General features: G+C 49.2%; 1 protein-coding gene and 1 long non-coding RNA gene across 2 annotated transcripts in view; one reads left to right on the top strand and one right to left on the bottom strand.

Annotated features, from left to right (window-relative positions):
• The window catches only part of SEPTIN8 (septin 8), a 40,409-nt gene extending 17,036 nt beyond the window's left edge, over positions 1-23,373 (top strand). The window contains 9 exon segments of the mRNA XM_032702515.1: positions 1,726-1,921; positions 2,570-2,756; positions 6,455-6,616; positions 8,028-8,124; positions 8,433-8,601; positions 8,852-8,984; positions 9,602-9,706; positions 9,708-9,793; positions 23,126-23,373. Coding sequence (XP_032558406.1) covers positions 1,726-1,921; positions 2,570-2,756; positions 6,455-6,616; positions 8,028-8,124; positions 8,433-8,601; positions 8,852-8,984; positions 9,602-9,706; positions 9,708-9,793; positions 23,126-23,291 — 1,301 coding nt within the window. The 3' untranslated portion in view covers positions 23,292-23,373.
• Positions 22,237-26,845, bottom strand: LOC116794143. The gene is made up of 4 exons (XR_004359708.1): positions 26,476-26,845; positions 24,369-24,509; positions 23,112-23,338; positions 22,237-22,341 (listed from the first exon to the last, which is right to left on the bottom strand). It is a non-coding gene; the product is annotated as an uncharacterized LOC116794143 (long non-coding RNA).
• Positions 26,846-27,173: the final 328 nt, after the last annotated feature.

The following is a 27,173-nucleotide window of genomic DNA, read 5'->3' as shown; positions in this document are numbered from 1 at the left end:
GGCTGGCATGCAGCTCTTGGTGAATATGATGTCCAGATAGATGCAGTCAGATGCACCATGGATTAGCTGAGAGCTGCTGGTGGTAACTTGGTCATTTCTGAGTGTAAACCTGCACCCCAAATCTGGGAATAAGAGGTTTGTGTCTGAGCTGTGCCTGGTCAATGCCTTCCCAGGTGGGTCAGAGGGCTTGAAGCATGGTCACCTCTATGCTAGGAAAGGGAGGGGGAGTGTTCCTGTTCTTACTGATTGTAGTGCATTTATCTGGGAGATTGTGAGCGGGTGCAAGGGGCTGACTTTAAAATAACCTCATTATATTCGTGGTTTTAACTTTGGTATTGATGTGATCTAGCAGGCAATCATGTCTGGAGTACTGGAGACAAATTGCTTCCAGTGATGAGATGAGCATTATTTTTGATTTGGCCGGTTCTTGTATGGTGGATGAGGTCTGAAGTGTGACCTGCTAGACCAGCAAAAATACATCCAGAGGCAGCAGCTCCTGTGGCTTTGTGTCGACTGTTCAGTGGCAACCTGACAGCTTTGAGAAGGTGCCTGTGCCATACCCAAGCCACTCTGGCATATCCACACCACAAGTAAAGAGCATGGCTGGAATCACAGTCTTGAACTTCATAGACTTGTTCTTTAGCAGAAGGGTAACTGCAGAAGAGGGCAATATGGTTTTAATTAGTATCATTCTTGGGGATACCAGAATGGATACTTCTACATTCTCATCTGGCCTTTGGGGTTTTTTTTGGACAAGAAAGAAAAAGCTCCACCCTGTTTGCCAGTTCCTACTCCCAACAGTGCCCACAACTGAAGAGGAGAATGCAGTTGACATCAGTAGTGAGTTCTCCATATATCTCCTCTCAGAATAATCTGGAGCACCAGCTGGCATTATTTCCTTGCACAACTCTTAGCCACAGCTGGTAGGAAGCAGTATGTGCCTCTGCCCTGCTCTGAGCAATGTGAGGTGTTTATCCTCCTGCAAAGAGCAGAGCCTGTGGTGCTGGAAGAAGGAAAGAGTCCAAAGCCCTTGGCAGCAGGCATGGGATCTCCCTGGAACAGAACTTTGCCCCCCCTCCTGCTCTCCCAGCAGGGTATCTGCTGTAGGGCTCCTCAGCAGTGCCTGTCTCTGCTGAAGTGGTAGCAGGATGGACTGCCTGGGAAATGAGCAGGGAGTAGCAGGTTGTCTCCTTGGGTTTTGCCTCTGTTCACTGCCGTGGCCAATGGTTCTGTGTGCAGGGAATGAGCAGTTTAAATGGAGTCCCTTGTTGGCCAATCTGGAAATGATCAGAGTCTGGTTTTGTTACGAGGAGCAGCAGTTCAAAGCCTTTCTGGCTCACAAACAGCTTGTCAGCCAAATATTCTGAGATGTAGCTTTTTGTGATGCATCCCAGGCATCCTTCAATGGCTCCTAAAATTGTGCTCTCCAGAGCTTCTCTAGTGCAGAATCCCAAGCAAAGTCAGGGAACACAGAGAGGAAAATGGTGTGTTTTGCTGTGCTCTATGATACTCACTGGGAGATGAGACCCAAGTGCTCTGTGCTGGCTTTGCATTGGGCATGAGAGGCCTTCACAAAGGCAGATCCCGTGTGACAATTACCTGTCTGTCCACGAGCGATTTGTAGCCACCTTTCACAGTATAATTTACTGTGCTCTCTAATTAACGTGCTTGGAGGTACCCGTGACGAACCCATGCTGCAGTGAGACGATGACTTGTCCTTCCTAGGTGAGACTGGCATTGGGAAATCCACCCTGATGAACACCCTGTTCAACACCACGTTTGAGACGGAGGAGGCGAGTCACTACGAGAGCGCGGTGCGGCTGCGGCCCCGCACCTACGACCTGCAGGAGAGCAACGTGCACCTGAAGCTCACCATCGTGGACGCCGTCGGATTCGGGGACCAGATCAATAAAGATGAAAGGCAGGTCTCGTGCCATCTGCTCGGCCTTTCGGGGCTGCCCCTGGTGCTTCCCCATGGGTCTGCTCGCAGCACTGCAGAGCTGCTGCTGGTAGCGGGGCAGTGCTGGCTCTGGCTCTGGGGGCTGGGTGTGGAGGGGATTGGGTGAAGAGCCGAAAAGAGAGGTCATGGGAAGTCTTTGCAGCAGGGAATGGTGTCTTCCAGCGGTGTGAGCAGTTAACAAGCTGTTCTCAGTGCAGGGTCAGGAATTATCTGCTGTGACAGTGCTTGGTGTTTCTGGACTTGTCTCATTTAATTACACAAATGTCTTGTTCAAGCCCCAGGTAAAGGCTTCTGGGACTCCAAGGTCCCTCCTTGTCATGTTGCATTGCTAAGCCAGATGGCTCAGCCCTCAGATGTGGGCAGAGTTTGGTCTGGGCAAGTAGTCATCTTTCCATGCTTCACTGTCCTTAGACTTTGCAGTGCAGCCTCAGGAATCTCCAGCAACCTTTGCATTATGAGGTCTGTGTGTAAACACCACACATTTCCTGTTGAAAGGCTAAATTGTTTGAGTCTCATAACTCCACTTTAAGTGACACCATGGAATGTCCAGGAGAACTCCTTAAGCCCTTAAGCTGTTGCAGTCTCTGGTTGCTAATGGGCTGGTTTTAGTTACAGGCCGATCGTAGAGTACATTGATACGCAGTTTGAAAACTATTTGCAAGAAGAGCTGAAGATCCGCCGGTCCCTCTTCAACTACCACGACACGAGGATCCACGTCTGCCTGTACTTCATCACCCCCACGGGGCACTCGCTCAAGTCCTTGGACCTGGTGACAATGAAGAAGCTGGATAGCAAGGTAAGGCAGTGGAGACCACAGACTCTCTTTCCGGAATGCTTCTGTTGGTCCTGATTGTCACGTGGAAGGTTTTGTTCCTTTCATGTAAGTGCTGGACTCCTGCATGGCAGCTGGGCCATTTTTAGGACTCTGGTAAAGCTTTGTCTGCTGATGGTTGCTGAGGTCCTGTGCTTGTTTTCTCATAGACTTTTCTGAAGAATGTCAGGAAAAACCTTTTTTTTCAGGTTGGTTGTGTAAATTCTAGAGCATCCCTCACTGTAAGAATCTTACCCAGATTAGCTGGTATTTATAAAGCCATCAGCTGCAGCTTTATCAGCTGTGCAGATGAGGAAGCCTTCCAACTCCAGCAACTGAACTGTGGAAACTGGAGCCACCTTTGCTGTCCTGACCTGTCAGCAGGGACAGAGGGGCTGAGAGCCACCAAAACTGAAGATGTCCGAAGGTGGTGGTCAGTGCTGAGGAGAAGATTCGTGTGTGTTGGTGCACAGGGAGTGTGTGAGCTGTCACTGCTGGCAGTGCCAGGTGATCTGGATAGGAGATCACAGTGTCTTCTGAAAGTGTAAATAGGGTGAGGATTCTCAAGGTCATGGGAATCCTAAAAGTGGGTCATGAGAGGGTCTAGCTGGGGGTTGTTTCTTTGTGCATAAGCTGTTCTGCCTTGGGGGGCAGTGGTTATTTAACTGGCTACTTGCTGATGTTCCTGCAGCTCAGAGCAAGTTTCTGACACACTTTTGGGTGTTCCAGCTGGTTTCCAGGGAGCTGCAGGAGGCTTCAAAGGTCACTGGTGGCAGCAGCATCTCGTTTTCCTCACAAGAGTTTCCTGTCTTTCAGAGAAGTGTTTTGGCAGCAAGGTGGTTCCTTTCAGGTGGCAGGTGCTGATCACCCTACAGAGGGCAGGCAGGGCAGGACCTGGGGCTCCCCTGGATTGCACAGGGGGAGCACTCTCTCTTCTCTGGCTGCTGTTCCTGTGCAGCTCTGTGGGACTTTCCTGGCAGGCAGAGTTCCCCCTGCTGCGGTCCCTACTCCTTGCCCTCCCTGCCTGGGGCTCAGGCCTGCTTTTCCTTGGCCCCAGCCCAGAGCAGGCACTGGCTTCCCATTGCAGTGGGCTGTTTGTAACTGTAGTGCCTGTTACACTGACTTCATCAGGAATCCAAAAACTTTCCCTTAATAAACTCTTGTCTCTTGGTGCAGTGCCAGCATTACATGTTCCCAGAAATATGTTTGGAGGAAAGCTTTTGCACGATTCCCCTTGGTGCTGGTGGTCCCACAAAGCATTTCTCTTCTTTTCCTTCTGCATTCCCTACTTTTCACATCTCCCTGTGGCTGCCTTTAATGTGGTCCTTGGGTAGTACCAAAATAAATCCTTTGTACTTGTGCAGAGATGAAAACTTTGTGCACACGCAAGCTTTTTATATTTCTAAACTTCCATTTAAATAGAGCTCTCTGGAGTCATTTTATCCCTTCTTGCCACGGCATGAGAACATCCTGGGTTTCCTGCTGTGGTGGCTTCACACAGGCGGGCACATGGAAGTGAATGAGCAAGTAGAGCCATTGATATTTTGGGATTTATGTTGCATTTCTGCACCAGTGTCATCCCAGGTCACTGGGGTGCTTTCCAGGCACTCCCTAAAGGCTTGTGCGTGGCAGTGTGGGCAGGGGGTGCCAGCAGCCCCCAGGCAGTTCTGTCCCCTCTGGGTGGTGACAGTGAGTGGTGGCTGTGGCTGAGCAGAGGGGACATGCCCTGCTGGGTGAGCACTCCTGACCCTGGGCCTGCCTCTCGGGCAGCTTCACGTGGCTGGTGGCTCCTGTTGTACAGCTGAAGAGCAGAGCCCATGGAGGTGAAAGGTGGATCAGAGGCAATGCTTTGCCCGTGCTCTGCTGGCTCAGCCTCTGAGCCTGGTTTAACAGAGAGTTTGTAGGGCCCTGGCTCAGTTCCACCTTTGCTTTAGCCCACCAGTGGCATGGCATCAGGTGCAGGGCAGGCTCTTGAATCCGTGTGATGATTCAATAACAAATCTTACTTTTAGTGTAAAATTTACAAAATCCCTTCCTGGTGAAGCTGTTTTGTAAACAAAATCTTCCATTGTACTGTAAAACAATATCTGTTTGGCTGAGCTCATGGCCAGCTGTTGTTTGGGATATTTAGTTACAGGCGGAGAGCAGAAGCATCTTCTGAAGTGGTTGTAGGTAGATGGGATGTGTCTGGCTGGCTGCAGAGTGCCCAGCCCAGCTCCCTGGCACTGCCTGTCCCCTGGCAGATCCCACTCCAGAGCGGGGGGCACGTGAGCCCTGAGCTGACCCTTTTCTGCAGGAGATGCGGCTCCAAGCCTGCTCAGCCCTCAGCAGGCCAGTGAGGCACCCAGCTGTGGCCATGGCCCTGTTACCCTTGTAAGGAGGGCATCGACCTGCTGAGCAGTGCAGTGAGCAGCAGGCCTTGTTCTGGGGGGGTTGTGGTCCTTGGTGAAAGAGGCCAGGGCAGTGGCTGAGAAAAAGGAATTTAGTCTCTCAGATAAATTTGCAGTGAGCAAATTGAGACTATCTTCATTTGTAGCAAGTAAATGCTCTTGTGTTTCTGAGTGCTAAAGCAGAGCCGGGGGTGGGGAACCCGAGGAGAATGGAAAAAACACTGAGCTACAAAGAGAACTTGAGCTGGGAAAGTGAGGCCATTTATTTTAATGGGCACCCATTGGAGACCAGCTGGCTGCTATGAATTTCAGCTCTGTAGGACAAAAAGCGTTGGCTGTTGGGAAATGTTAGATGGCAAATCAGACTTTCCCCTTATTTGTCTGAATTCTTGTGTTTTACTGCTCTGAGTTTGGCTGCTGTTCAGACAGACGAGTTCTGTTGTTGTTTGTTTAGCAGGGGTTTGCAGTATCACACTTGGCTTTTCTGGGCACAGCAGCATTGTCTAACAGAGGTTCCTGTGACAGGTCCTGCCCTGCTGTAGCTGAGGCCACAGTGAGCCCCATCCCACCTGAGGGATGTGGGATGTGGCCCTCATTTACTCTTGATCGTAGTGGGTACTGGGGACAGGGGGACCTCCCCACCCTGCAGCTTGTGGGTGGCTTTGAAGCCTGGGCTGATGAAGCTGTGTGGGGTTTGGTGACTGCTGGCTGATGTGAAACCAAAGCTGAGCAAGAGCAGCATGAAAGCAGATCTCCAGTCTGCTGTGTGGCACTCTGCACCTTCCCTGGGTGGTCCATGTAACCCACACAGCGTGCCCGAGGTGTGATCCTCTCCCAGAGGCTCAGGGAGTCCCTGGGGAGGATCCACAGGTACTGCCAGAAACCTGAGGAGTCCCTGCTCTCTCTGCTTGAGCACGGGCAAGGCTCCATCAGCTCAGTGCAGTGTTTCAGCCTTGTGCTTGTCTGCTAAAGCAGCCTGTCAGCACAGCCAGAGTGGAGGGGTGACAGCAGGAATGTGACAGTTCCCCTGTCTCTGATGTGTGTAACACGAGAGAGCTTTGATCTGCTCTTGTGCACTTAGCTCAGGGTGGGTGGTTTGTCTGAGCCTTGTAGCCTGATCGTGCTGGAAAACCCTTCCCTCTAGTGTTCAGCTGCAGCTCCTGAGCAAACACAGCCCCGTGGTGGTTTTAGGAACTGTGAAGTGTAAATGTAAAGCAGCCAGTGGGGCAGGACCCGGGTCACTCCGACAGGGCTGCTCACCTGGGGGTGTGTCCTTCCTCCCTCCCTGCTCAGGTGAACATCATCCCCATCATTGCCAAGGCAGACACCATCTCCAAGAGCGAGCTGCACAAGTTCAAGATCAAGATCATGAGCGAGCTGGTCAGCAATGGAGTGCAGATCTACCAGTTCCCCACGGACGATGAGGCAGTGGCTGAGATCAACTCTGTGATGAATGTGAGTGATGCTGCCAAGAGCTGGGACAAATTAAATTGCTGCACAAAGATGCATTTGAAGGGCAAGTGTCTTTGGAGTGTCAGACACTGAATCTGTTGGAAAGTCGAGCTGTGAGTCTGACAGATGCCGAAGGCTGTTGCATACAGAATTAATTAAACTGTGGCTCATGTTTAATCTGGGGCTCTCTGGAGAAACTCCAGAGAATTGTTTTTACTGAATTTTGAAAAATACTTTCTTCAAAATCCATTCTGTCTGCTCTTAGGCTACTTTACATTTGAGGAAGGAGAAGTTTTGAATAAAAATTCGACAGTTAAGATTTTATATTAGCCTTCTGACTTAAGGAGGCTAAGCAGAGAAAACCCAATTTAAAGTAAAGAAGAAAATTGTTAGTTTCCATTTTGTCTTTTTTGAAATTCAAAGATCAAATTCAGACCTGGCTGAAGCACATGCAAAACACTTTCAAGCTTCCTGTCTCCCAAATTAGAGTGCAGCTATTGCAGTAGAAACAGCTGAAATGTTTCCATGTTAATTTTATAGATCAGAAACATCTTTTTTATCAAAATGAACTTTTTCCTGCATAGCTGTTTCTGATTAAATGCTTTGTCTTTTCTTTCACCCTCCCCCCCTTTTTTCCTTTTTTTTAAATTCAGTAATTCTGGGTCATCTAGATATATATTTTCATTGTAATAGTTCTGTTTGCTGAATTCATAGAAAATTTGGAGGATTCACTCTTTTTAATAATTGCAAGCTGTATACATTGGAGAGAAAAGCTGGTGTCATGCTTGCTGGCTTTTTTTCTTTTTCCTTCCTTTCCCCAATGAAAATATTTTTGGCCACTTCTCTCCCCGTTCCACCCTTCTGGATCCATTTCTTCTTCGTTGTGAAGGGTTCTGTCAGCCTTGCCCTGCCCAAGCACCCGCTCCGTGGCTCTCCCCTGCAATCCCAGGGATGATGCCCTGTTTCCTCACTGTGCCTGGTGCTCTGCAGACCTGGAGAGCAGCAGGCACACACTGTGTGCTGCACATGTCCCTTGCAGTCCCACACCCCCCGAGCTGTGCCAAGGCCCGTGTGTGGATGTCCTTGGCTGTGCTTTCAGCAGGGCAGGGAGTGCCCCACGCCTGGCACGTGCGAGAGCAGCCTGAGAAATGGAGAGAGGAGAGCAGGAGTGACCTTGGTGTCCTACAACATCTCCCCAGCCAGCACTGCTGGGGAGCTGTGCTGTGGCCCCACACTGCTCCTGGTGTGACATCCCAGGTCATGGCAGCAACTGCTCCGAGTGTCAGGGATCGGGAGGTTCGGAGGGAGGATCATGGAAGCACATCCTGTGCCTGGGGGAGGGGGGGTCTCAGGGTCAGGCTGATCTCTGGGGGGTTGCCCCATGCTCTGAGTCCCTGCCTTGGCTCTGTTTCAGGCTCATCTGCCCTTTGCCGTGGTGGGGAGCACGGAGGAGGTGAAGGTTGGGAACAAGCTGGTGCGGGCTCGGCAGTACCCGTGGGGAGTGGTGCAAGGTGAGGGTGCCCACCCCAACCCCGTGTGCTCACACACCCCACCCCAGCCCTGGCCCTGCCAGCCCCTCTGCTCTGCTCAACAGTGCAGATTCCTCCTGTGCAGCCTCCTGGGGGCTGGACAATCTTTCCTTTGAATTCCCATTCCTACCAGCAGGTAGGAAGGTCGGCAGGAATCCCTCCAGCCAAGGGGCTGTGTTGTGCCCCGAGCAGAATTCCTTGGGCTGGGAGTGTCTGGAGTCAATCTGTGCATACCTTTGTGCTCCCCCACCGTGCCTGCAGTTTGCTGACTTGTCCTCTCACTTCCTCAGTGGAGAATGAGAGTCACTGTGACTTTGTGAAGCTGCGGGAGATGCTGATTCGGGTGAACATGGAGGATCTGCGGGAGCAGACCCACACCCGCCACTACGAGCTGTACAGGAGGTGCAAACTGGAGGAGATGGGCTTCAAGGACACAGACCCAGACAGCCAGCCCTTCAGGTGAGAGGCCTTCACATCTAGCATCAGTTTAGAGCCATAGTTTGGTACTGACAGCCCCAAAAAGTGGGAGCTTTGTAGGTGGTATCCACGGTGCGGGGCTGGAAAATAGTAGCACTGGGTTTGAACTTTGCAGCTGACTTGGATATTCCCTTCTCTGACTGTCTTATAGCAACACAGACAGGCATGCATTTCCCCATCCCTCACTCATCGGTGTCCAAAGAGTCTGGATTTCATTTGCTTTCTTCCCCAGCCTCCAAGAAACGTACGAGACCAAAAGGAAAGAGTTCTTGGGCGAGCTCCAGAGGAAAGAGGAAGAAATGAGACAAATGTTTGTTAACAAAGTCAAGGAGACAGAGGCAGAGCTGAAGGAGAAGGAGAGAGAGGTGGGTGTGCCAAAACCTGTGAGGAGCCCAGAACACAGCCAGCAGGGAATCTGGGTCTGGGCAATGTCTGGGTCCTGGAAGCACAGGCAGCTGTTGAGGAGACTCCTCAGTGAGGCACAAACACACACAGTATCCCTGGTTTAGGTCCCTCAGAAACCTCTTCCCTGCCATATGCAGGAAACTTGGTGCTGTCTGGTGACAGAAAGGCAGTGGCAGATGCTTAGGGGAGCATCCATGTCAGGGAGACTTCCCCCCTGAGCCCTCTGGACAGCAGAGGTAAAGGGGCAGCTGGGACTGGGGAAGAGTTAACTGGGCCATCCTCAGAACCAGAGAGGAACAAGAGGCCACAGTGTCACCAGCCCTGTGCAGGGCTGCAGGTGAGCTGGGATCCTCAGTGCACCTTCCAGGGCTCACACTTCCTCCTGCTTTGCTGTGGGGCACCAGGTAGAGCTGAATTTATTGAGTCTTCCTGCCCTTGGTGGGTGCTGGGTGCCAGACCCTGCCAGCACCCTGGGGGCGGGGGGTTCGTGTGGGAGGTGTGACAGGGGCTCTGGGGCAGGGGGAGCACAGCCCAGTGTCTGCTGGAGGAGGTGCTGAGAGGGTCTGTCTTCTGCCAGCTGCATGAGAAATTTGAGCACTTGAAAAGGATACACCAGGAGGAGAAAAGGAAGGTGGAGGAGAAGAGGAGGGAGCTGGAGGAAGAGATGAATGCCTTCAACAGGGCGGAAAGTGGCGGTGGAAACCTTGCAGTCCCAATCCTTGCAGGCTACCTCACAGCAGCCACTGAAGAAGGACAAAGACAAGAAAAAGTAAGTGTCTGAACTGGAGTCTGCCACTGGGAAGCTGGAGGTCCGCTCAGATGCTTTAATGTTTGGTCAGTTGTTTGGACAGCACATGGAAAAGGGGATTTTGGAATCCTAATCCCCACCTTCTGACTCTTTGCTTAAAGCAGAGGAGAGACAGGGTCCTCCTGTGCCCTGGCACTGCCCAGGAGAAGCCTGGGCAGCTGCAGGTGGGAGGGGTTGCAATTTGGGGCCATTGTCTGAAGGCCAGACATTGTCTGGTTCTGTGGATTCACTCTTGCCTCTGGGACAGCCAGTCAGGTGGTCCTGCAAGCTGTCTGCTCCTGGAGACAAGTGGGAAGGGACTGGAAATAATCTGCATCTTCTGCCTAGCAGAGAGGAGTGGGGACAACCCTGACACAGCTGTAATGTCTCCTACAGGCCAGTCCCCATCACTCACTGCCTTGCTGCAGGCCGTGGGCTTCTTCAGAGAATGTGCTTACTTTATTTTTAGAGGCAGAGCTGTAAAGAAGGAAACAGCAGCTTAGCGTAAAGATGCTTTGGAAATTCATTAGGGCTCTGTGTGAAATGGGGCTCCAAGACACAGTTCTGATTACAAGAAAATTCATTTCCCCTAAAGGCAGAACTCTTATCTTAGCTTGCTGCAAGTTAATTGGCATTGCTGAAGCCAGCAGAAGTGAGGGCATATAAATATGCTGCTCAGCATTACCTGGTTGTGTAATGATAGAGCAGGAGGAGGACAGATTTTAAAAGAAAAGGTAGAGGATGTGATCCTGCTTCCATTCAAGCCAGTCTCTGAGGAACACTAGCCAGGGAGCAAAATGAGATGCACCATCATGCAAGCTGGTAATTCTGCTATTCCAGCACTTTTTGTTACTTCCCCTTGCATGAAGGAGCTCAAGAGCCTGAACTGCATTGTGTCAAACCCAGAAGAGACTGGTGACAAGGCTTTCTGAGCCTCTTAATGATGACAAGAGAAAAAAACACCATAGAGAGTAGCAACATCTGAGTTTGTGCTTGACAGCACAACGTTTGGCTTCACGTTGCTGATGAGATCTTGTGCTCTGTCAGTTCCCTGCTGTGAACTGCAGCACCAGAGGAGCTCCTTCTGTGTACTGACATCCTAGTAATTTGTTTCTGCCTGTGTTAGATAACAGGGTAGATTATTTAAGTGTTTCCTTGGAGTGTAAATGTGTTGGTGTTAAAACCAAAGCACTCTCTTCTGCAGACCTCTGACATGCTCTGGGCATGGCCCACCTCACAGAGTCCAGATGGTTTGCCAAGTAGTTTGCTGAAAATAGGGTTTAGTCCAGCTAAGCTCACTTGTGAGTTAGAGGCTGACTCCTGGGGCCCAGGGCTGCCCTGGGGAAGGTGAGCACACTGAGCCACACACTGTCACTGTGGTGGGCATGGACTGTGCAGGTGAGCCAGGAAACGCTGCAGCTCCCCCTCAGCTCCCTCTGGCTGCAGCAGAAATGGGTTTCCTGTGCTTTGCTGGGTTTAGCCCTCCTGGAGATGTGAGTCTGACCCTTCCTCTGCTGGGTGGTGGTGGACACAGGCCGTGGTCAGGAGGGAGGCAGCTCAAGGGGTGCAAAGGTGTGAGGGGCACCCACAGCATCTGCTCTGCACGGGGGGACCCTGCACAGTGCTGGGGCTCTGCAGCTGGAGGAGGTGCAGCATGGCCAGGATGGCTTTGCATTGGGGTTTTTTTTGCATTACCTGTGAGCTAGTGTGTTTTTTGGGGATTTCTGCTCAAGTTAAATAACAAAGTTTGTAATAAAACTTTCAAAGGAAGGTACCTCCCCCTTGGCTTTGCCAGTGACATGACTTCCCAGGCCCCCTCTTCGTCTGGGAAGCATCGAAGGGAGCTGAGGGTGCTGTGAGCCCTGAGTGTCCCAGCACAGCCTGAGCCCCCCCTGCAGTGCTCCAGGCAGGGGGTTGGTGACACCCACAGACCCTGCGGGCACTGAGAGGATCTGGGTGTTCCCAGGGAAGCAGCAGGAATATCTTTGCCAGGTTTCTTACCAGGATCTGTCCACCCAGCCAGCCTAGAAGCAGCTGGGATTGGTGAGCTGGTGGCTGGCAGTGCTCTCTCCAGGACCAGCAACCAAACTTCCCCCCCCGAGCCCATGGCTGGGGCTGTGTGCCCACGGCTGTGGGCAGACGAGGGGAGGGGAGGGGGACCCAGAGAGGTCCCTGGGGGGGCATCACTGCCAGAGAGTCCCCGTGCTCCTCCAGGGATGGGATGGGAATGGAGGAGCTCCAGGGTTTGGGGACAACATGTGGGGACTTCACAGGAACTGGGAATGTATTGTGAGACTGCAGGAGGGGTGTTTTTCCTTGCTTCTAAATTTAGGAGAACTAGTTGAACCTTCTGTCATCTCCTGGTTCAAGACAGTGGTTTTGACAGCTTCAATACCTGAAAGGTGGTGATGGAAGGATTGCAGGTGCTGGGGGAAAGCAGAGTGTTTGTGCTGTGCAGAGGGCCTTGGGGGATGCTCTCATCTGAAGCCTTCAGCTGCCCCAGCAGTGTTTGTCCTCCTCCTCCTCCTCCCTTGGTTTTAACATATTTTGCTACATTTTGCTTTTGTTTGATTTTCATAACTTTAATTCATGCTTTTTTTTTTTTTATGTTTTGTTTCTTTCAGTTAATCACACACAGACTTTCAGGCCAAGAGTGGACTTGGTGCTTTCATGTGTTGTTGCTTGAGTTTCCCACCCTGTGACCCTTCTCATAACACTGTGTGCGTGGACCAAAGTGACAATGAGCGTCTCCGGTGGTGGCAGTGACCCTCTGTCACCTGTGCAGAGTTATCAGGAGGTTTGCAGGAACTGACCTAACCTGTACATTTTGTTAAACAAAGCCAGCTAACCCCTCAAGTTAAGATGTTTTGTTCCAAACCCAGTGACTGAGCAGCCGAGTACGAACTGACCATAACTGTCTGAACTCATCTTACCCACCAGCTGAATAATTGCTTTCTGCATTTAGTTTTTTTAATTGGCTAAGGTGACTGCTCATGACCTTCCCCAGTACATGCACAGTGAGAGGAGTGGTATGAAAAATGCTGAAATGTTTATTTTTCTAACAAAATTCTCAAATTTTTAGAATGGATAGTAAAACACAATGCTTAGGCTTCCTGCCCTGGGAATCTTAGAGTAACCCTCGTTCCAGTAATTCTGTATTTAATCCTGAATTACTCTAAACACTTTCTACATCATTTATAATATATATATATATATATATATATATATAAGGAGAGAGAGAGAGTGGTTAATAAAATTCATGGGACAATGTTTTGAATTTTCTTAACTGCTAAAGTAGAACATTTATAGAGAAAGGTTTTCATAAGAGTTTGTTGTATAATGTGGAACTACAGGATTTGTGTAACTTTTCAGTTGTCACTTACCAGTGTATTTACTGTTGTGGAAACTATTTAAGCCATCATCTTTACTTTTACTCTTTAACCTTAAACTTGCAATGTGCCTAATAAGGAGAACCCCTGCTTCTGAGCTGTGCTCTGTGTTTATGCTGACAGGCTCTGTTCTTCTTAGAAGGGGCTTCCTTTGACACTCCTCATGCCTAGAAATCACAGCCTTGTTTTCCTGGGCAACTGAGCTTAGAGGAATAATTAGGATCAATATTAATTTTTTCCACTCAAATCATTTTGTGACTAGGCAGGACAATAACTGAACAGAGTTACTAGCTATGTTGTCATGGAAAAATAGCTGGACCCAATTCCATTTATCCATCAGATCCCAGGCTAAACAAAGGAAATATTTTATATAACCCTCACATAGTGTCTTTAGAGTTTATAAAAACACTGGCTGGCTAAGTGTTAGTTGTGAGTGTGTGTGTTTTTATTTAGTTATTAATGTTGCAGGATTTTTCTGATATGGTTTTTACTCCAGACTTGTCTTTGGGCTGTCAGCAAACTCCTGCTGTGCCGTGCAGAGGGAGGGCAGGGCCTGGGCCCCACTGTCCAGGGGCTTTGCTGCACTCTGAGGTTCTTTACCTCGCATATCCCATTAAAGCAGCTTGTTTTTCCTTTCTGAATACATGCTCAGGTGTCAAACTGTTTCCTATGGACATTGGCCTTTCATGGATATCCTGACAGTCCTGTCAGTGTTACTTGATGCTCGTAGGAAAGAACCTCACCAAGACCTCACGGTACCTTTTAGAACAGGCTGTTTGTTCAAAGAGTAAAAATTCTGCACTTGTTGGGAGTCTGCTGAAAGCTGAACATTTAATTATTAAGGCTGTGCCTCCAGGTTAGATGTGTTTTAAACAGTAACTGTCAAATGTTGGGAGGGTTAGTGTGGTTTTCTCAAACCCAGACAAGGAACCCAACCCTCTGTTTCGTGCAAGAAGACAATTCCACCTCACCTCTGACTGCAGTCCAATCATGTAGCAAATTATTTGTTATTGATTTTTGCTAATGAGAGAAACTCTGGTGCACTAATTGCCTGAGCAAGCAGCACTCTTTGGTTCAGTGTTTTGCTTCTCAAGGCCAATGCTGGCATGAAACAGTGACTGGTGGTACTGGTGTGGCCCCAGCTGCCTCACCAGTGTGTTCCCAGTCAATAGTTCTCTCCTGATCTCATGCTGCAGCCAGCAAGATCTATGCAAATGATTTCTCTCTGCCCTGGCTCATCAGAGATCAATTCTTTTTTCCTAGAATAACAGGTAGTTAATAAAAGTGATGATTACAAAGAAAGAGTAAAAACCTTCAAATCCATGGGGCATTGCAGAGAAATTTACAGCTTTTCTGAAGATGACATTCAGAATGTATGTAAGAATATTTTAATGACTATGATTATTATATTACTTTGACTTTATGTTGTGGTGGACAGCCCTTGTCCTTGTAGTTGCTTGTTTCAACATCACAATCTCCCCAGTGGGACTCAGTCATATTTTTTTCCCCAGTACTTGTTTTTTTCCTTTGGCTGAGACAAGATTTTAAATATTGTGGTATATAGGTAGTTCTATATCTTATTTTTATTTAACAAGTTACAAATATGTGGTGATTCTAATCTCATCCAGTCCGAAGACTTACATCTGGTAGGGTAGAAGAAGTGAAAGAAAACCCTTCAGAAATGACTGAAACCATTCAGTTACACATCCTTTGGCTGTTTTATACATTATCTGTAAAAGATCGGTATTAATGGGAAAAACTATCCATTTTTTTTATCATTTAAACATTTACTATCATGTATGTTGTCTGCTTTCTAATTTAATTTTGTTTTGTGGGTCTCTGAGGGGGGTTCACACCTGGCTGTGGTGGGTGCCCCAGAGTGGAGATGGGGTGGGTGGTTTGGGGCCAAGGAGGCTCCTGGGGACCTGCCTGGGGGACACAACCCTCTGGGACGTGCTGCATCCCTTTGCTTTGTCATTCCCAGCGTGTTTGGGTTCGTGGTTTGGGTTTTTTTTTTTATCTTTCATTCTTTCCACTCACTTTGTACTTTTTTTCTTTTATTAAATCTCACATGTATTTTGAGTTTTTGTGGTGTCATTTATTTGATGGTGCATTTTCTGTGCTATCCAGTCATATCTGTATTATCTGTCAAAATAATACTGTGTCATGATTGCAAATCTTACCAGTCACAGGCTTGTCTTGTGACTATTGGGAGCATTCAAAAATATAATTAGCTCATTAATTAACAACTAGCTAATCACAGAGTATGCAGTAATGCACCTCATCTTTTAATCTGGGGAGAAATTCTAAGATATTAATTCCAAAGCCATCCCTGTTGGGCAGGAGCCTTAAAGCTTGTTGGTACATCTGCTTTGTGGGGTCTGGTGGCTGAGCAGGTTCTACCAGCAGCTTTGCTGATGTGATGGTGCCCAAGAGGTGATTGAAGGGTAGGATGAGAAGGGAGCAGAGCTGGAGGGTTCCTGGGGGCACTTCCAGAGCTGTGTCCTTTTCTGAAGAGGCACATCCTGTGCTTAGGGTGAGGCCAACAAAGGAGCACAGCGTTGGTCTGGGGTTCTGCCTTCAGAGAACTGAAGCTTTACCCAAAGGCCTGTTCTCTGTTCTCTGGGCCAGTGCTTACACACAAAGTTGTGTGCAGGTGACTTTGGGCCCCCTGGGCTGTGTTTGGTGCTGGACTGAGGTGGGTGCTGTGCTCAGACACGGGGAGCTGGGCTGAGGCAGAGTCTGCTCCAATGCTGCTTCTCTGGGAGCTTGTTCTGCAGCCCCAGCTTGAGGAACAAAACCTCAGCAGTGAGGTGAGTGCTGCCCATGTGTTACAGTCCCAGAGACCAGGGCCCTGGGATGTGCTGGTGCTTTCCCTCAGGACACAACCCAAACCCTGCCTGGTCTCCTTGTCCTCGGCCGCTCCCTGGAGACTGTGCAGCTGAGAGGGATGGCTTCCAGGCAAGGGGGCTGCAAAGCCACTGCCCCAGCTCCGTGTGCCCCAGCTCCGTGTGCCCCAGCTCCGTGTGCCCCAGCTCCGTGTGCCCCAGCTCCGTGTGCCCCAGCTCCGTGTGTGCCTGGCAGTGCCTGCAGTCCTGGCTGGGCTGGGGGCAGCTCCTCAGCTCTCCCATCCCGGCTCTCCATCCCATGGGACTCCTCAGGTGTTTCATCAGCGTCTTTCCTCAGGAAACTTAAATCAGTCCTCTGGTTACTAGTTCCAAAGAAGGTGATGGCAGCTGGGAGAGCTTCTCCAAGTTCAGTGTCTGTGCCCAGCCCCAGCTACATTAGAGTGGGGCTTTGACCTTTCGTGCTGTCTTTACTCAATGTAAATAACTGAAATTTAAACACTGATTCTCTTTTGTTCTTTCTGTAGCTTCTTTAGTCTTCCCAGTGCCTACTCCATAACAACAGGAAGATATTAATTAGAAGATTTATTAAGGCCAAAACATCTCATGCAGAAGAAATTAATTGGTGCTTTCACCTTTAAGCTTGCAATACATTGCACAGAAGAGAATATGTAGCAAGGACTAAGATGCACCGTGTCTTTTGACGGGGAACAGTTTGCTTGATCAGGTTTCTGGGTAAAGTTGAAATCCAAGATATTTGCCAAAAGGTAAACTGCTAATTCAGGCTGCTGCATGGCTGGCACTAAAACCAGAATGCTAATTTTGGAGTGACAGCCCCTCCAAAGCAGTTAACACTGACTGACTCCAGGGAGATGAGGGACAAAGCTGGGGTAGTGTGAGGGGCTTTTGGCTTTGCTGCTTGAGCTGCCACAGTAACAGGGTCCCAGGGGTCCTCTCCTGTCTGGTTTTGGGGTGTAACTGGAGAACCTGATGTCCCTAACCTGACACCTATAGCCTGACTCCCTAATCTTCAGCTGGATTCTCACTTATCATAGCAATAACTCCTCTGTGCAGCTTTCTTCTGTCTGCTTACAGGTTTTGTAACCAAAACCCCCCAACCTCCCTCTGTTGAGTTTTCTGAGGGCAGCACGTGCTGCTCACACTGGAACCCCTTCCCCAGAAGCTCCCTGCCCACCCCACCTGCCTGGGCTCCACTCATCCCACTGGGACGGGAGGGTGAGAAGGGAACCCTTTTAAAGGACAACTAAATGTTACATATTAATGGAGGGGGATGGTTGAAAGCTGGATCTCAGTGTTCCTGATGTGAGTTCTGTGTTTGTTACAGACTGACTTCCCCTTACACAAATACTTGTTTAAAAAAAAAGGAAGGGGGAAAAACAAAGTGTGATGTCTGTGCCACAGTAACTTCACACAGGAACAGGGAGAGGCCCCAGTTTATCTTTGTTTTAAACAACCTTGTAAATGAATCTCAGGAATGACCTGCTTGTACCAAAGTTGGGTTTAATAAAACAAAACTGACTTGTTAACAAACATCTGTTAAAACCATGGTTTGTATGCAGGTGTAACCACTGCAACAACAACGTGCTGTGGCCAGATTCCCAACCCTCACGTGATCCCAGTGTCCCCCCCCATTAACCCTGTTGCCCTGTGACTGAAGTGAGATGTCCCCTGTGCACCCCCGTGTTGGGCAGCTGCCTGCCCCAACCTCCTGCCCTTCCCCAGGCTGCTGCTGTCCCTGGGGCTCAGGGGTGGGAGCAGCCCAAAGCCAGTCCTGAGCAGGAGGTTTGAAGGGAGCTCCCCCCTGTGCCCTGCCTCGTGTTGGAGGGTGAGGCTGCAGTGGGTGAGGAGCAGCAGGAACAGGGGTGGGTGAGTGTGGCAGGAGCCCCCCGGGCTCCCAGGGCAGTTGTGTCTGTGACCAGGAGTTTGCCAAGGTGGAGAGGCTGGTGCACTGAGTCCTGTGTCTGGGGGTGGTACTGACAGCCACTCAAACTCGGGAGGCCCTTGGCATAAATTAGAACTTGGAAATAAATCTCAGCTGTCACAGCTCCATGGCCTGAAGATGCCCAGGCTGGGCCCATGGAGAAGGTCTGGGGTCTCCTGCTACTTGCAGGCAGGAGGGACAAACCCCCTGACAAGCATGTTCCCCCAACGTTGCCCATCCCTGCCTGGCCCTGCTGCCACGGGCAGGGATGAGGCCCCACGTGTGTGCCAGGGGCAGGGGGACCGGGTGGGAAGCACCAGGCTCTGACCCAGCTGTGTCCTGGGGGCCGTGAACTCGGAGCTGCCGTACTCTTGGAGGGCTCTGTGTGTCTGCACATCTGTGGTGCCCTGCACAGAGCAGGGGGCAGCTGGAGCCCCGTGTGAGCTGAGCTGTGCCCGAAACAGCTTTGCTGCTGCTTTGATGACTGTTTTAAACTTGCCTGTGTTCTCTTTTGAGGCACACCAGTCTAATTTCTTTGGCAGAGCTTTCATCCGGTTTGGAGCTATTGTCGAGTCAGATTCCAGCTGGGTAGGTGAATTGGGATAAAAGCGTTTTGTTCTTTTTCCAAATTGCTCAGAAGGGTTGATTAAGTTCTGTTTGTCATGGCCCTGGTTCGGCCACAGCGGGGTTGCAGTTGCACACCTGCTGAGGAGGAGCAGGGGGAGCTCTGGGACCTGCCAGGAGTTAATGCCCTCGCTCCATCTCTGTGCACCCTCTGCCTTCCTGCAGAATTGAACTGTAAGTACTGTTCAAATTGAATTTAACGCACTAAAGCAATTAGGGGGAAAAAACAACCAACAACTGTATAGATGCAGCCTCAGAAATGAGGTATAACTATTGCATTACTCTTCCCTCTGCAGTTTTCTTGTCTCTTGATCAATTCTTATTGTGCAAATGGTATATGAATTTTCCTAAGCCATCACACGCCTCCCTGTGAGTAGTGACACCAAGTCTGGCTGCAGTGGGACAGCTCCACCCTCACCTGTAGTGGTTCCTGGGTGTCTGAGTGGTGACACAGTTCCTTTTTGTGGGGTTTATGAGTGGAGGACGTTGTGGTGGATGAGGGAGCTCAGAATTGCTTTGTTTTTTCTGTGGGTGGTTTAAAACCCTTCTGTAGGTGCTCACCGTAGGAGATTTCAGATTTGCAGCTTTGTTTACAAGGTGGTGGCAGCTTCAGGAATCTGGAAGTCTGGCCTGAAATGAGGCACCAGCAAGGGGAGTCTGGGTGAGGGTTAGGACTGAATATTCCCCAGAACAACAATCCTCACAGAACCAGCCATAACCACACCAGAGCTGTGCCAGCACTCACTGCCCCTGGCACGTTCTCAGCAGTAACTGGGGTGCAGCAAATGGGATCCACAGGATGGGTTCAGCTGCAGCTGGAGTCAACTTGTGTCTGTGGTGTTTGCTACACACAATCCAATGACATGGTCATTGTCACCTCTGGGGGGGCTGTTCATCTTGTCACTCCTCACTTGTCCAGGAATGGTGTTAATAGCCTGTGCCCCTGTTGTGCCAGAGAGAAGGGAATCAGTGCAGCTCCCACTATCCAAAATGCTTTTCTGTAACAAGACCAGTCCTGGTACAAGAGCAGCTCCTTCCTGTAACTGTTTTTTGGGGCCAGAAGCCCCGTTCTGAGTGCTGGCAGAACCACAAAGGTAAGTGACACTTTTAACCTGCTGAAGCTGAACCACTGGTGTTTGTTCCTTCCTGGTAACTCCAGTGCTGGAGTGGGTGTGCAGGAGGGACCTGTGCTGCCAGAAGGAAGTACAGTGTGTCCTGGGAGGCTCCAGGTGAACTGTCCCCATCCCAGTATGGCATCTTACCCCGACTGGGAACAAGGGCCCTGATGGGCCTTTCAGCACTGGCTTTGCCTTTTAGAGTCGACCCCCATTAGTGCTTGCTTTTGAATGTTGATCATAGAGATCTGCAGAGGTTTTGAAAAGCAGGTTTGTTCATGGGTTTTAAGATGCCATCCAGCTTATGGGCAAGAAACTACACCCCTAGGCTCAAAAAACATGGGGGAAAACATGAGGTTGTGGTTGTTGTGGGATAAAGTTACAGCATGTTAATTACTGTGTGTGGGATTTTTCTGCTGCATTTCCATGGGTTAACACAGCTGGTGATGATGCCTGAGACAGAGCAAAGGGATGGGAGGGAAGCAGAGCCAGTCACAGCCCTGTTTCCTTCAGCAATCTACTACGTGGACATCACCTTTTGGCGGGCTATTCCAGGTGCAGACCAAGCTTACATTTTATTTCATGGAAACTGCAAAAGACAACTTGCCTCCTTCCACAAGACAGGCAGTCAAGTCACAGCTTGTGAGAGAAAAGGAAGGTGCTGCTCAGGGGGAGGGAGGAGCCCTACCATGAAATGAAAACCTTCCCTGGTGTAGGATGAACAAATCCCATGTCCCAGACGTGGTGCTGCCTGGCCTGGGTGTGTGGGGACCTCGGGACCCTCATCTGCTCTAACCCAGCACCCCGAGTCCTGCTCCTGCAGCAGGGCCCCCTCAGTGCAGCATTCACAGCCTGCAGCACCTTGACTTGGCTGGTGGGAATTCCCTGGGTTCCACTGCTGGTTCCAGTCATGTCTCTCCACACGTGTTGTTTGCACTGTCTCCGGCACTGGATGTTTCTGGAACACTTGGCACTCTCTTGGCAGTTGGAAGAGCAGTGTGGCTTTCTCCCTGCACACACACAGAGCTCTCTGTGTTCTCAGAGGGAGCTCTGGCAGATTTAACACTCGAGAAAGCCTCAACAGCTCTCAGCAATCAGTCCTGCAAGGCTGCTGGTCAGGAATTCCTCTCCTGCAAGGTAAGACAGGGGAGGAAGGCCAGAACCTTTCTCCCTGCACTGATGAATTCTGCTGTTACACGGCATGAGGGTCTCCTTGCTCCTGTCCCATCCCTGTCCCCAAATTATTTGTCCCATGTCATTACATGAGACACCTGCCCAGTATTTAGCCTGTGCCAGTCCATATGGAACCCCTTCCCATTTTGTGACAGGGTTGCAGGTGTGGTGGTATCCATCCTCTGCTGGCTGGATTACACCTTCAAAGTAGGGTAACAACCACCTGAAAACCCTGGCCCTATTATTTAAAACAAACCAAAATCCCGTTTGTTTGAAAAGAATGTGTGAAGCTGGTTTTTAAAAGTCTAAGAGAGGTTTAATCTGACCTTTGTGAAACTGCTTTGCTATGAAGATAGCAGCTAATAAGAAATAATGTGGTTGAGGGGAATTAATTAAAGGTATTTTGTATTGCCCAGCCTGCTAAGACAGAACAAATTTAAAAAACACTGACCAGCATGTGCTGGTGGTGAGGGCCCAAGGCAATGGGGGTTGTGGATGAGAAGACATTTCATAAGGATCTGTGATTGGGTCTTTAATGGTTTAACCAGGAAGAAGCACAGATTCTAGACCCCTGATTCCAGGGTAAGGCCTTAGGAAAACTGGAGGTTTGATTGAGGCTTCTCACTGCTGACCCAAAACCTTGGTTCCACCCCAGGGCTGTTCCAGAGGCAGCAGTGGGGACTCCCTGTTCCTCGAGAGCAGCTCCTGCTCAGGCTCCCACGGGGTGAGCCAGATCAGCTCTAATGAGAGAACAATGGTGTGAGCTGGATGAAAGGCTCCATCTGTCAAACTTCATCATGGCTATTTTAAAAATAAACGGAGGCATTTGGTTCTCCCTGCAGTTTGTAGCTGCCTGCCAGCTGGAGCTCTGAGTTGAAGGATTGTGACCGAGTCCCTCCTCTCCCCAGCTCGTTGTATCTAATGACATTAAAACTGAGGGGAACACACACTGCTTAGGAGGGACATAAAAATAGACAGGTAATACCAACTGTCTTTATCCTCTGAGAAGCACAGTGATGCTTTTTCCCTGTTGTTTTGGCTGCTCTCTTTGCTGGGACCTGCCAAGGCAGTAGTTCTCCACTAGAGCCTGTGGGGTGGCTGTAAGGGAGGCCATGGGCAGCTGAGGGCACGAGCCACCCCTGCCTCCCATCCCCACTGGGCAGGGGGGGCCATCCCAGCACTCATCAGTCTCCATGGCTTCGTCAGGAATTTGGGATTAGCAGGTGGGAAAGGTGCTGAAACAGCCTGGCTTACAGTGACCCTCAACCTCCCCTGATGGGAATTCTTCCATGCAGAAGGGTGGTGGCAGGGCAGCCTTGCCTTGGGATGGCCCTGGACAGCTTGGCTGATGGGACAGAAAACACAAACAGCATTGGGTGGCTGCAGGCACGTTAGCTTCTTGATCCACAGGCTCTTTCTGGATGAATTCAGCACTGTTCACCTGTAAGGAAAGATGCAGATTTTTGTAAGTTCAGGATAAATTACTTTCTTGTCTGGCCACTGCTCCTCTCACTGTAATTAGGGGGAGGGCAGGGGCAGGCTGGATGCCCCAGTAAAGGCAAAGCAGCAATATGCTGTTGGTCCTGATGCAAAACAACCAGGAGTTACCACACAGAAGGTGGGCAAGCGCTCTCTCTCTTTAGGAGACAACAGGCAGGAGGGACAGGACAGCAGAAGGCCAGGTTATTTCACACAAATTCTAGATCACAAAATGGGTGGACAGTAAGCTGATAGTCTTCTCTGTTTTATGTGTTTTATAAAACTGGGGGAAAGCTGTAGGAAAAATCCATGAAAAAATTGATCTTGCCTTTGGTCATTAGAAGTCAAACTGATTATATTTTACCAAGCAGTGTCTCTGCTTAGACTGTACTTTTTGCAGTGTTCAGTGGGAGGCTGGGGACACTGGGCAGGTTTCTAGGTGCTCTCAGACTCTCTCATCATGGGAGAATCTCCCCTGACTCAGGATCTGTGGCCAAGAATTTGGAAACCTCCCTTCTCTGCCAAAGGGATGTCCCTCTCCCCAGTCCCACCCCTGAGTTGCAGTTTTGTTCCCTTTTGTTAGCACCAGCAGGGTCTGCAGCAAAAGCAGAACATGGACACGAGTCTCAGGAGCTGCTGAAGTGCAGTGCTGGCTGTTAACACACACGCCTTTATTCATTTACCATACAAATGCCCTCAGCATTTGTGACCAAAGGCCATTTTGCTTCCTACCTGTGCTTTTTTAGCAGGTCAGTAGTAACACAAAGCCAGCCAGGAGTCTGCCTGTCCAGCTCCAAGGTGATGATCACCAAGACCAGCGTGGAGCCCCTGAACTGCACGAGCTGGTGGGAGGCCATCCAGTGCTGCAGCTGCCTGGTGAAGAGCGCGACGTGGAGGGAAGGATTCCTCTGAGGCAGCTGGGGGGAGATGGGGCCAGCTGGACATCACATGGCCTGGGACTGGAGAGAAGAGAGAGTGTACATATATATATATATGAATATATACAAAGAAAAGCAGAGGTCAGTGGAGTTGATATGTTTTCATATGTCATCACCCAGAAGTACAGATGAATTTCATCTCATAGCAGGAAACCCGAAGGCTTCCCCCACCTTTTTCTTTGTGTTTTGTGTTTGTACTTGCCAATCATTGAACTGATAATGAATGTACGGGGTCTGTGTTTCCTAACAATCTCTGAAGTTTCTACGTTATCCAGATTGCTGCCCAGGAGATTCAGTTCAGGCCAGCAGCTCCAAATCCAGCAAAACCAGTAATTCCAACTGCACTCTGAATTTCCCGAGGAAACAAGCACCTGCAAAAGGCAGTTTTCACAATCAGCAGCCTCTAATGGCTCGATATTTGCACATAACCTTAAAAAAGGGATCCAGGATGTGTTTGTATCACATGAATTTTGCCTTACCAGCACATGATCGTTTCTTGAAGATAAAGTTTAATTGTTTCTATCAAATGTTCAGTAACTGCAATGTGAACTAAGTGCCAGATCGGGGTAGTCTCATTGCATAAATGAATAATTAGTGGGATGAAAAGGAAAATGATTTAAGGAAAAACCTGTGTGTGAAATGTAGCAAAACTCTGACAGCTTTCTATGTACAGTATTAATAGAAGGGAAATAGTTAGAAATATTTTTGCAGCGTGTATTTAAAAAAATAAAAATGGCATAGAGTTGTGCATTATGAGAATCTTTTTAATGTCCACTTTAGTTGTCCTTTAAAGACAGGAGTAAATTTTTTTCAGGAAAAAAGAAAGGTTTTAAATAGTAGAAAATTTTAAAAATTAATTTTAAAAGAAAGTTACTGTAATATTCTTTAAAAGACTTGCAGATAGGTAGGAACAGGTAGTTTGCAGAGCATCTTGGGAAGGATGTGTGTGCGTGTGTGTGTGTGTGTGTGTGTGTGTGCATCTGTGTTTTCTAGTCTTATTTGATAAGGAGTTGTTTCTTTAAAGAAAAAAGTTGTAAAACGTAGTGCTTACAATGTTTAAGAAATCCATTGGTGTTGCTGTGTAAAGATCCCGCTGAAGCTCATCCAGGATAATTCTTTCCATTCTCAAGATCTCGGCTGGAGAGCATTTACAGCTGCTCTGCACCACCAGTGTCTGCACCAATGGGATTACCTGTAAGAAAAGTTAAAAATTTAAAAAAATAAAGAAGCCAACCTCCTACACAGTGCTGTGTGTGCTTCTCTGTATGGTGAGGGGATCTGACAAGGTTAAAGGATGGAGTCACCATCCCTGGAGGCGTTGGCTGAATGGCTGGACGTGGCACTCAGTGCTCTGGTTTAGTTGTCAAGGTGGTAATTGGTCAAAGGTTGGACTTGATGATCTTGGAGGCCTCCTCCAACCTTAATGATTCTGTGATTCTACGTGCCAGTATCAATCTAAATGGAATTGAGAGCTGCAAGGCTCAGCTCAGCTCCTAACTTTGCTGTTGCTCCACTGGCAGAAAATGTCAGCCCCATAGTTTGGTTAAAAATTGTGGTTTCAAAACTAAAATATGAAAAGCAATAACATGAATGTTTTGTGTTTAGCAGAGACAACCAGATGATCATGAGTTCTTTGGACTTATCACAGCATTTGGACTCAGTTCACACAAACACTCCTGACGAGGACTATGCATCAGTGGAACCTCATCAAACACTCCAGTTCATACATGTTTATGTGTGTGCTTAAAGGCCTTCCCCAGCAACGACCCCGACTGCTCCCTAAATCTGCTGCCAGACATAGTCCCTGCTTTGTGTGTAAACTGATTACATGCTCCTTACATTCCCAGGCAATAATCTGGCCAGGGAAAAGCTGAGAGATCTCTGCCTTCACTGATGCCAACAGCCTGTTGAACATGCTGGGCAAACATTTCAGGGTAAAACGGGAACTTGGAGCTTATTTCTGCAATCCAGAGAACTGCTTTCTTGTAACTCGACACAGAGATATCTGTGCCCTGAGGGGAAGGAAAAGTTAGAAGAAAAATACGGTTAGTGCTTTGATGATTTTGTTAACAGTATCTCCAAAGGAAGACTCAAATCTTGTTAAGTGCTCTCATTAGCATTTTGGATGTCTGGAGGCTGGAAATGAAGGGAGTTGTCGGCTGTGTCTGCAGAGGCAGGGCGAGGGCACATTTCAGTGCTGTTTAAACCACCGGTTTGTGTTGCTCACCCAGTCGTGCCCAGCTGGGTGACCCAGGCCTGGTACTGGGTTGTACTGGAGCGCTCAGTGGGGAAGCACCCAGCCCTCCCAAAATGAGCAAGGTGCTGAGCGTGCTTGTTATTCCCACCCTGGGAAAACTGAAGCCTCAATGCAGCACCTGTTCCACTCAGGCAGCTTCAACAGAGAAACTGGGCTCAGGAGCAGGTTTTGATTTACTCTGCAAGAGTTTTAGCAGCCCTTGAATTTGCTGAGCATTGGGACCATAGAGCCAGGTTTGTGACTCCCCCGAGGCACCTGGAAAAATGTACTGGGTTTTTTCTTTCTTATATCTTGTTTGAAGCTGCTTTGAGGTGAGAAGAAGGCCTCTGGCTGCCATGACAATGCACACAGGACCCATGGCACACACCTGAACATTATTGTAGGAGAACTGAAAGGGCCAAGCAGCTACACAGAACAGACAACATCAACCACCAACTGGTTTAATATTAGTCATCACATTACCTTAATTCGCTTAAATTGGTAGTAAAAATACTTTGTAAAAAGTAGCATTTCTAGACTATTGCAAAAAAGAGACAAGGCTGGCAGGGCATTTCTGTGTATACATCCAGTTCTGATGCACTTACAGAAGCAGCTGAGCAAAACTGTTTCCATTGTACACAGAGGCCAAGGAGTGTTGTATCTTCCTAAGGTAGCAGCTTGGAATAGGGCTGGGTTTCTGTTAGGCCTCAATGAATTCCCTCTTCTCCCACCTTAACAGATGGAACTCACAAATAGCGTAGAGCACAATTAACTCTAAGGTGCCAAATTTATGGTTTAACCATTGATGGGCTGCTCTTACCTGCTCCACCACATTTCCCAAAACTACTTGAGTCAGAACAAAATGCAAAGCCCCTGGTTTACACAGGGCATTAATAAGATGTAAGATGTGACCAGTACAGACCCTCCTCCTCCTCCATTCCTTAAGCCTGGTCCATGTGGGATGACTTTGCATTCAGGGGGTCAGATGGCAGGACCAGCAGTACATCTCTGCAGAGTTCCTTCAGGGAATTCTAAAGGGGACAGGGGAGGATACCTTCAGGGTTAGATTCTGGAAAACTGGCACCTTCCAAATCCTAGCTTCTCTGGCTAAGGCATTTCTCAGGAAGAAGGCAAGTTGCAAGCTCTCTGTAGGTTCAGGGCACTTCATAGCAGCTCTTTGGGCCACTTTCCCTGATGGGAGCTAATGTCAAAACCAAGAAGAGAACTATAAACAACATCCCAGCTGGTTGTACTAAGTATGATTTCCTTTTCTGATGCCTTTCCAGCGCTGAGAACTGTATCGTTTATATTTAAGGCACTCTGCATTCCCTCTGTCTCAGGAGTAATTCAGAACGTTACAGTCAGGAAAAGGAGGAGATGGATTTTCTGTGTGGAGAACAGGCAGGAGCTGCAGCCCCGTCAGAGCCCCAGAAACCCGTCAGAGCTCAGTCAGAGCCAGTGAACCCCAATCAGAGCGCTCAGAGCCCAGTCTGCCCCTCGGACCCCGATCGTCCCCCTCAGAGCCCGGTCAGCCCCACCGGACCCCGACCGTCCCCCTCTGAGCCCCCTCAGAGCCCGGGCGGTGTCCGGGCCCGCCCCCCCGCCCCGCCGTTCCCATGG

The sequence above is a fragment of the Chiroxiphia lanceolata genome, chromosome 15, assembly GCF_009829145.1.
Source record: "Chiroxiphia lanceolata isolate bChiLan1 chromosome 15, bChiLan1.pri, whole genome shotgun sequence".
NCBI classification, from domain to species: domain Eukaryota; kingdom Metazoa; phylum Chordata; class Aves; order Passeriformes; family Pipridae; genus Chiroxiphia; species Chiroxiphia lanceolata.
This window is presented reverse-complemented; position numbering and strand designations above follow the sequence as displayed.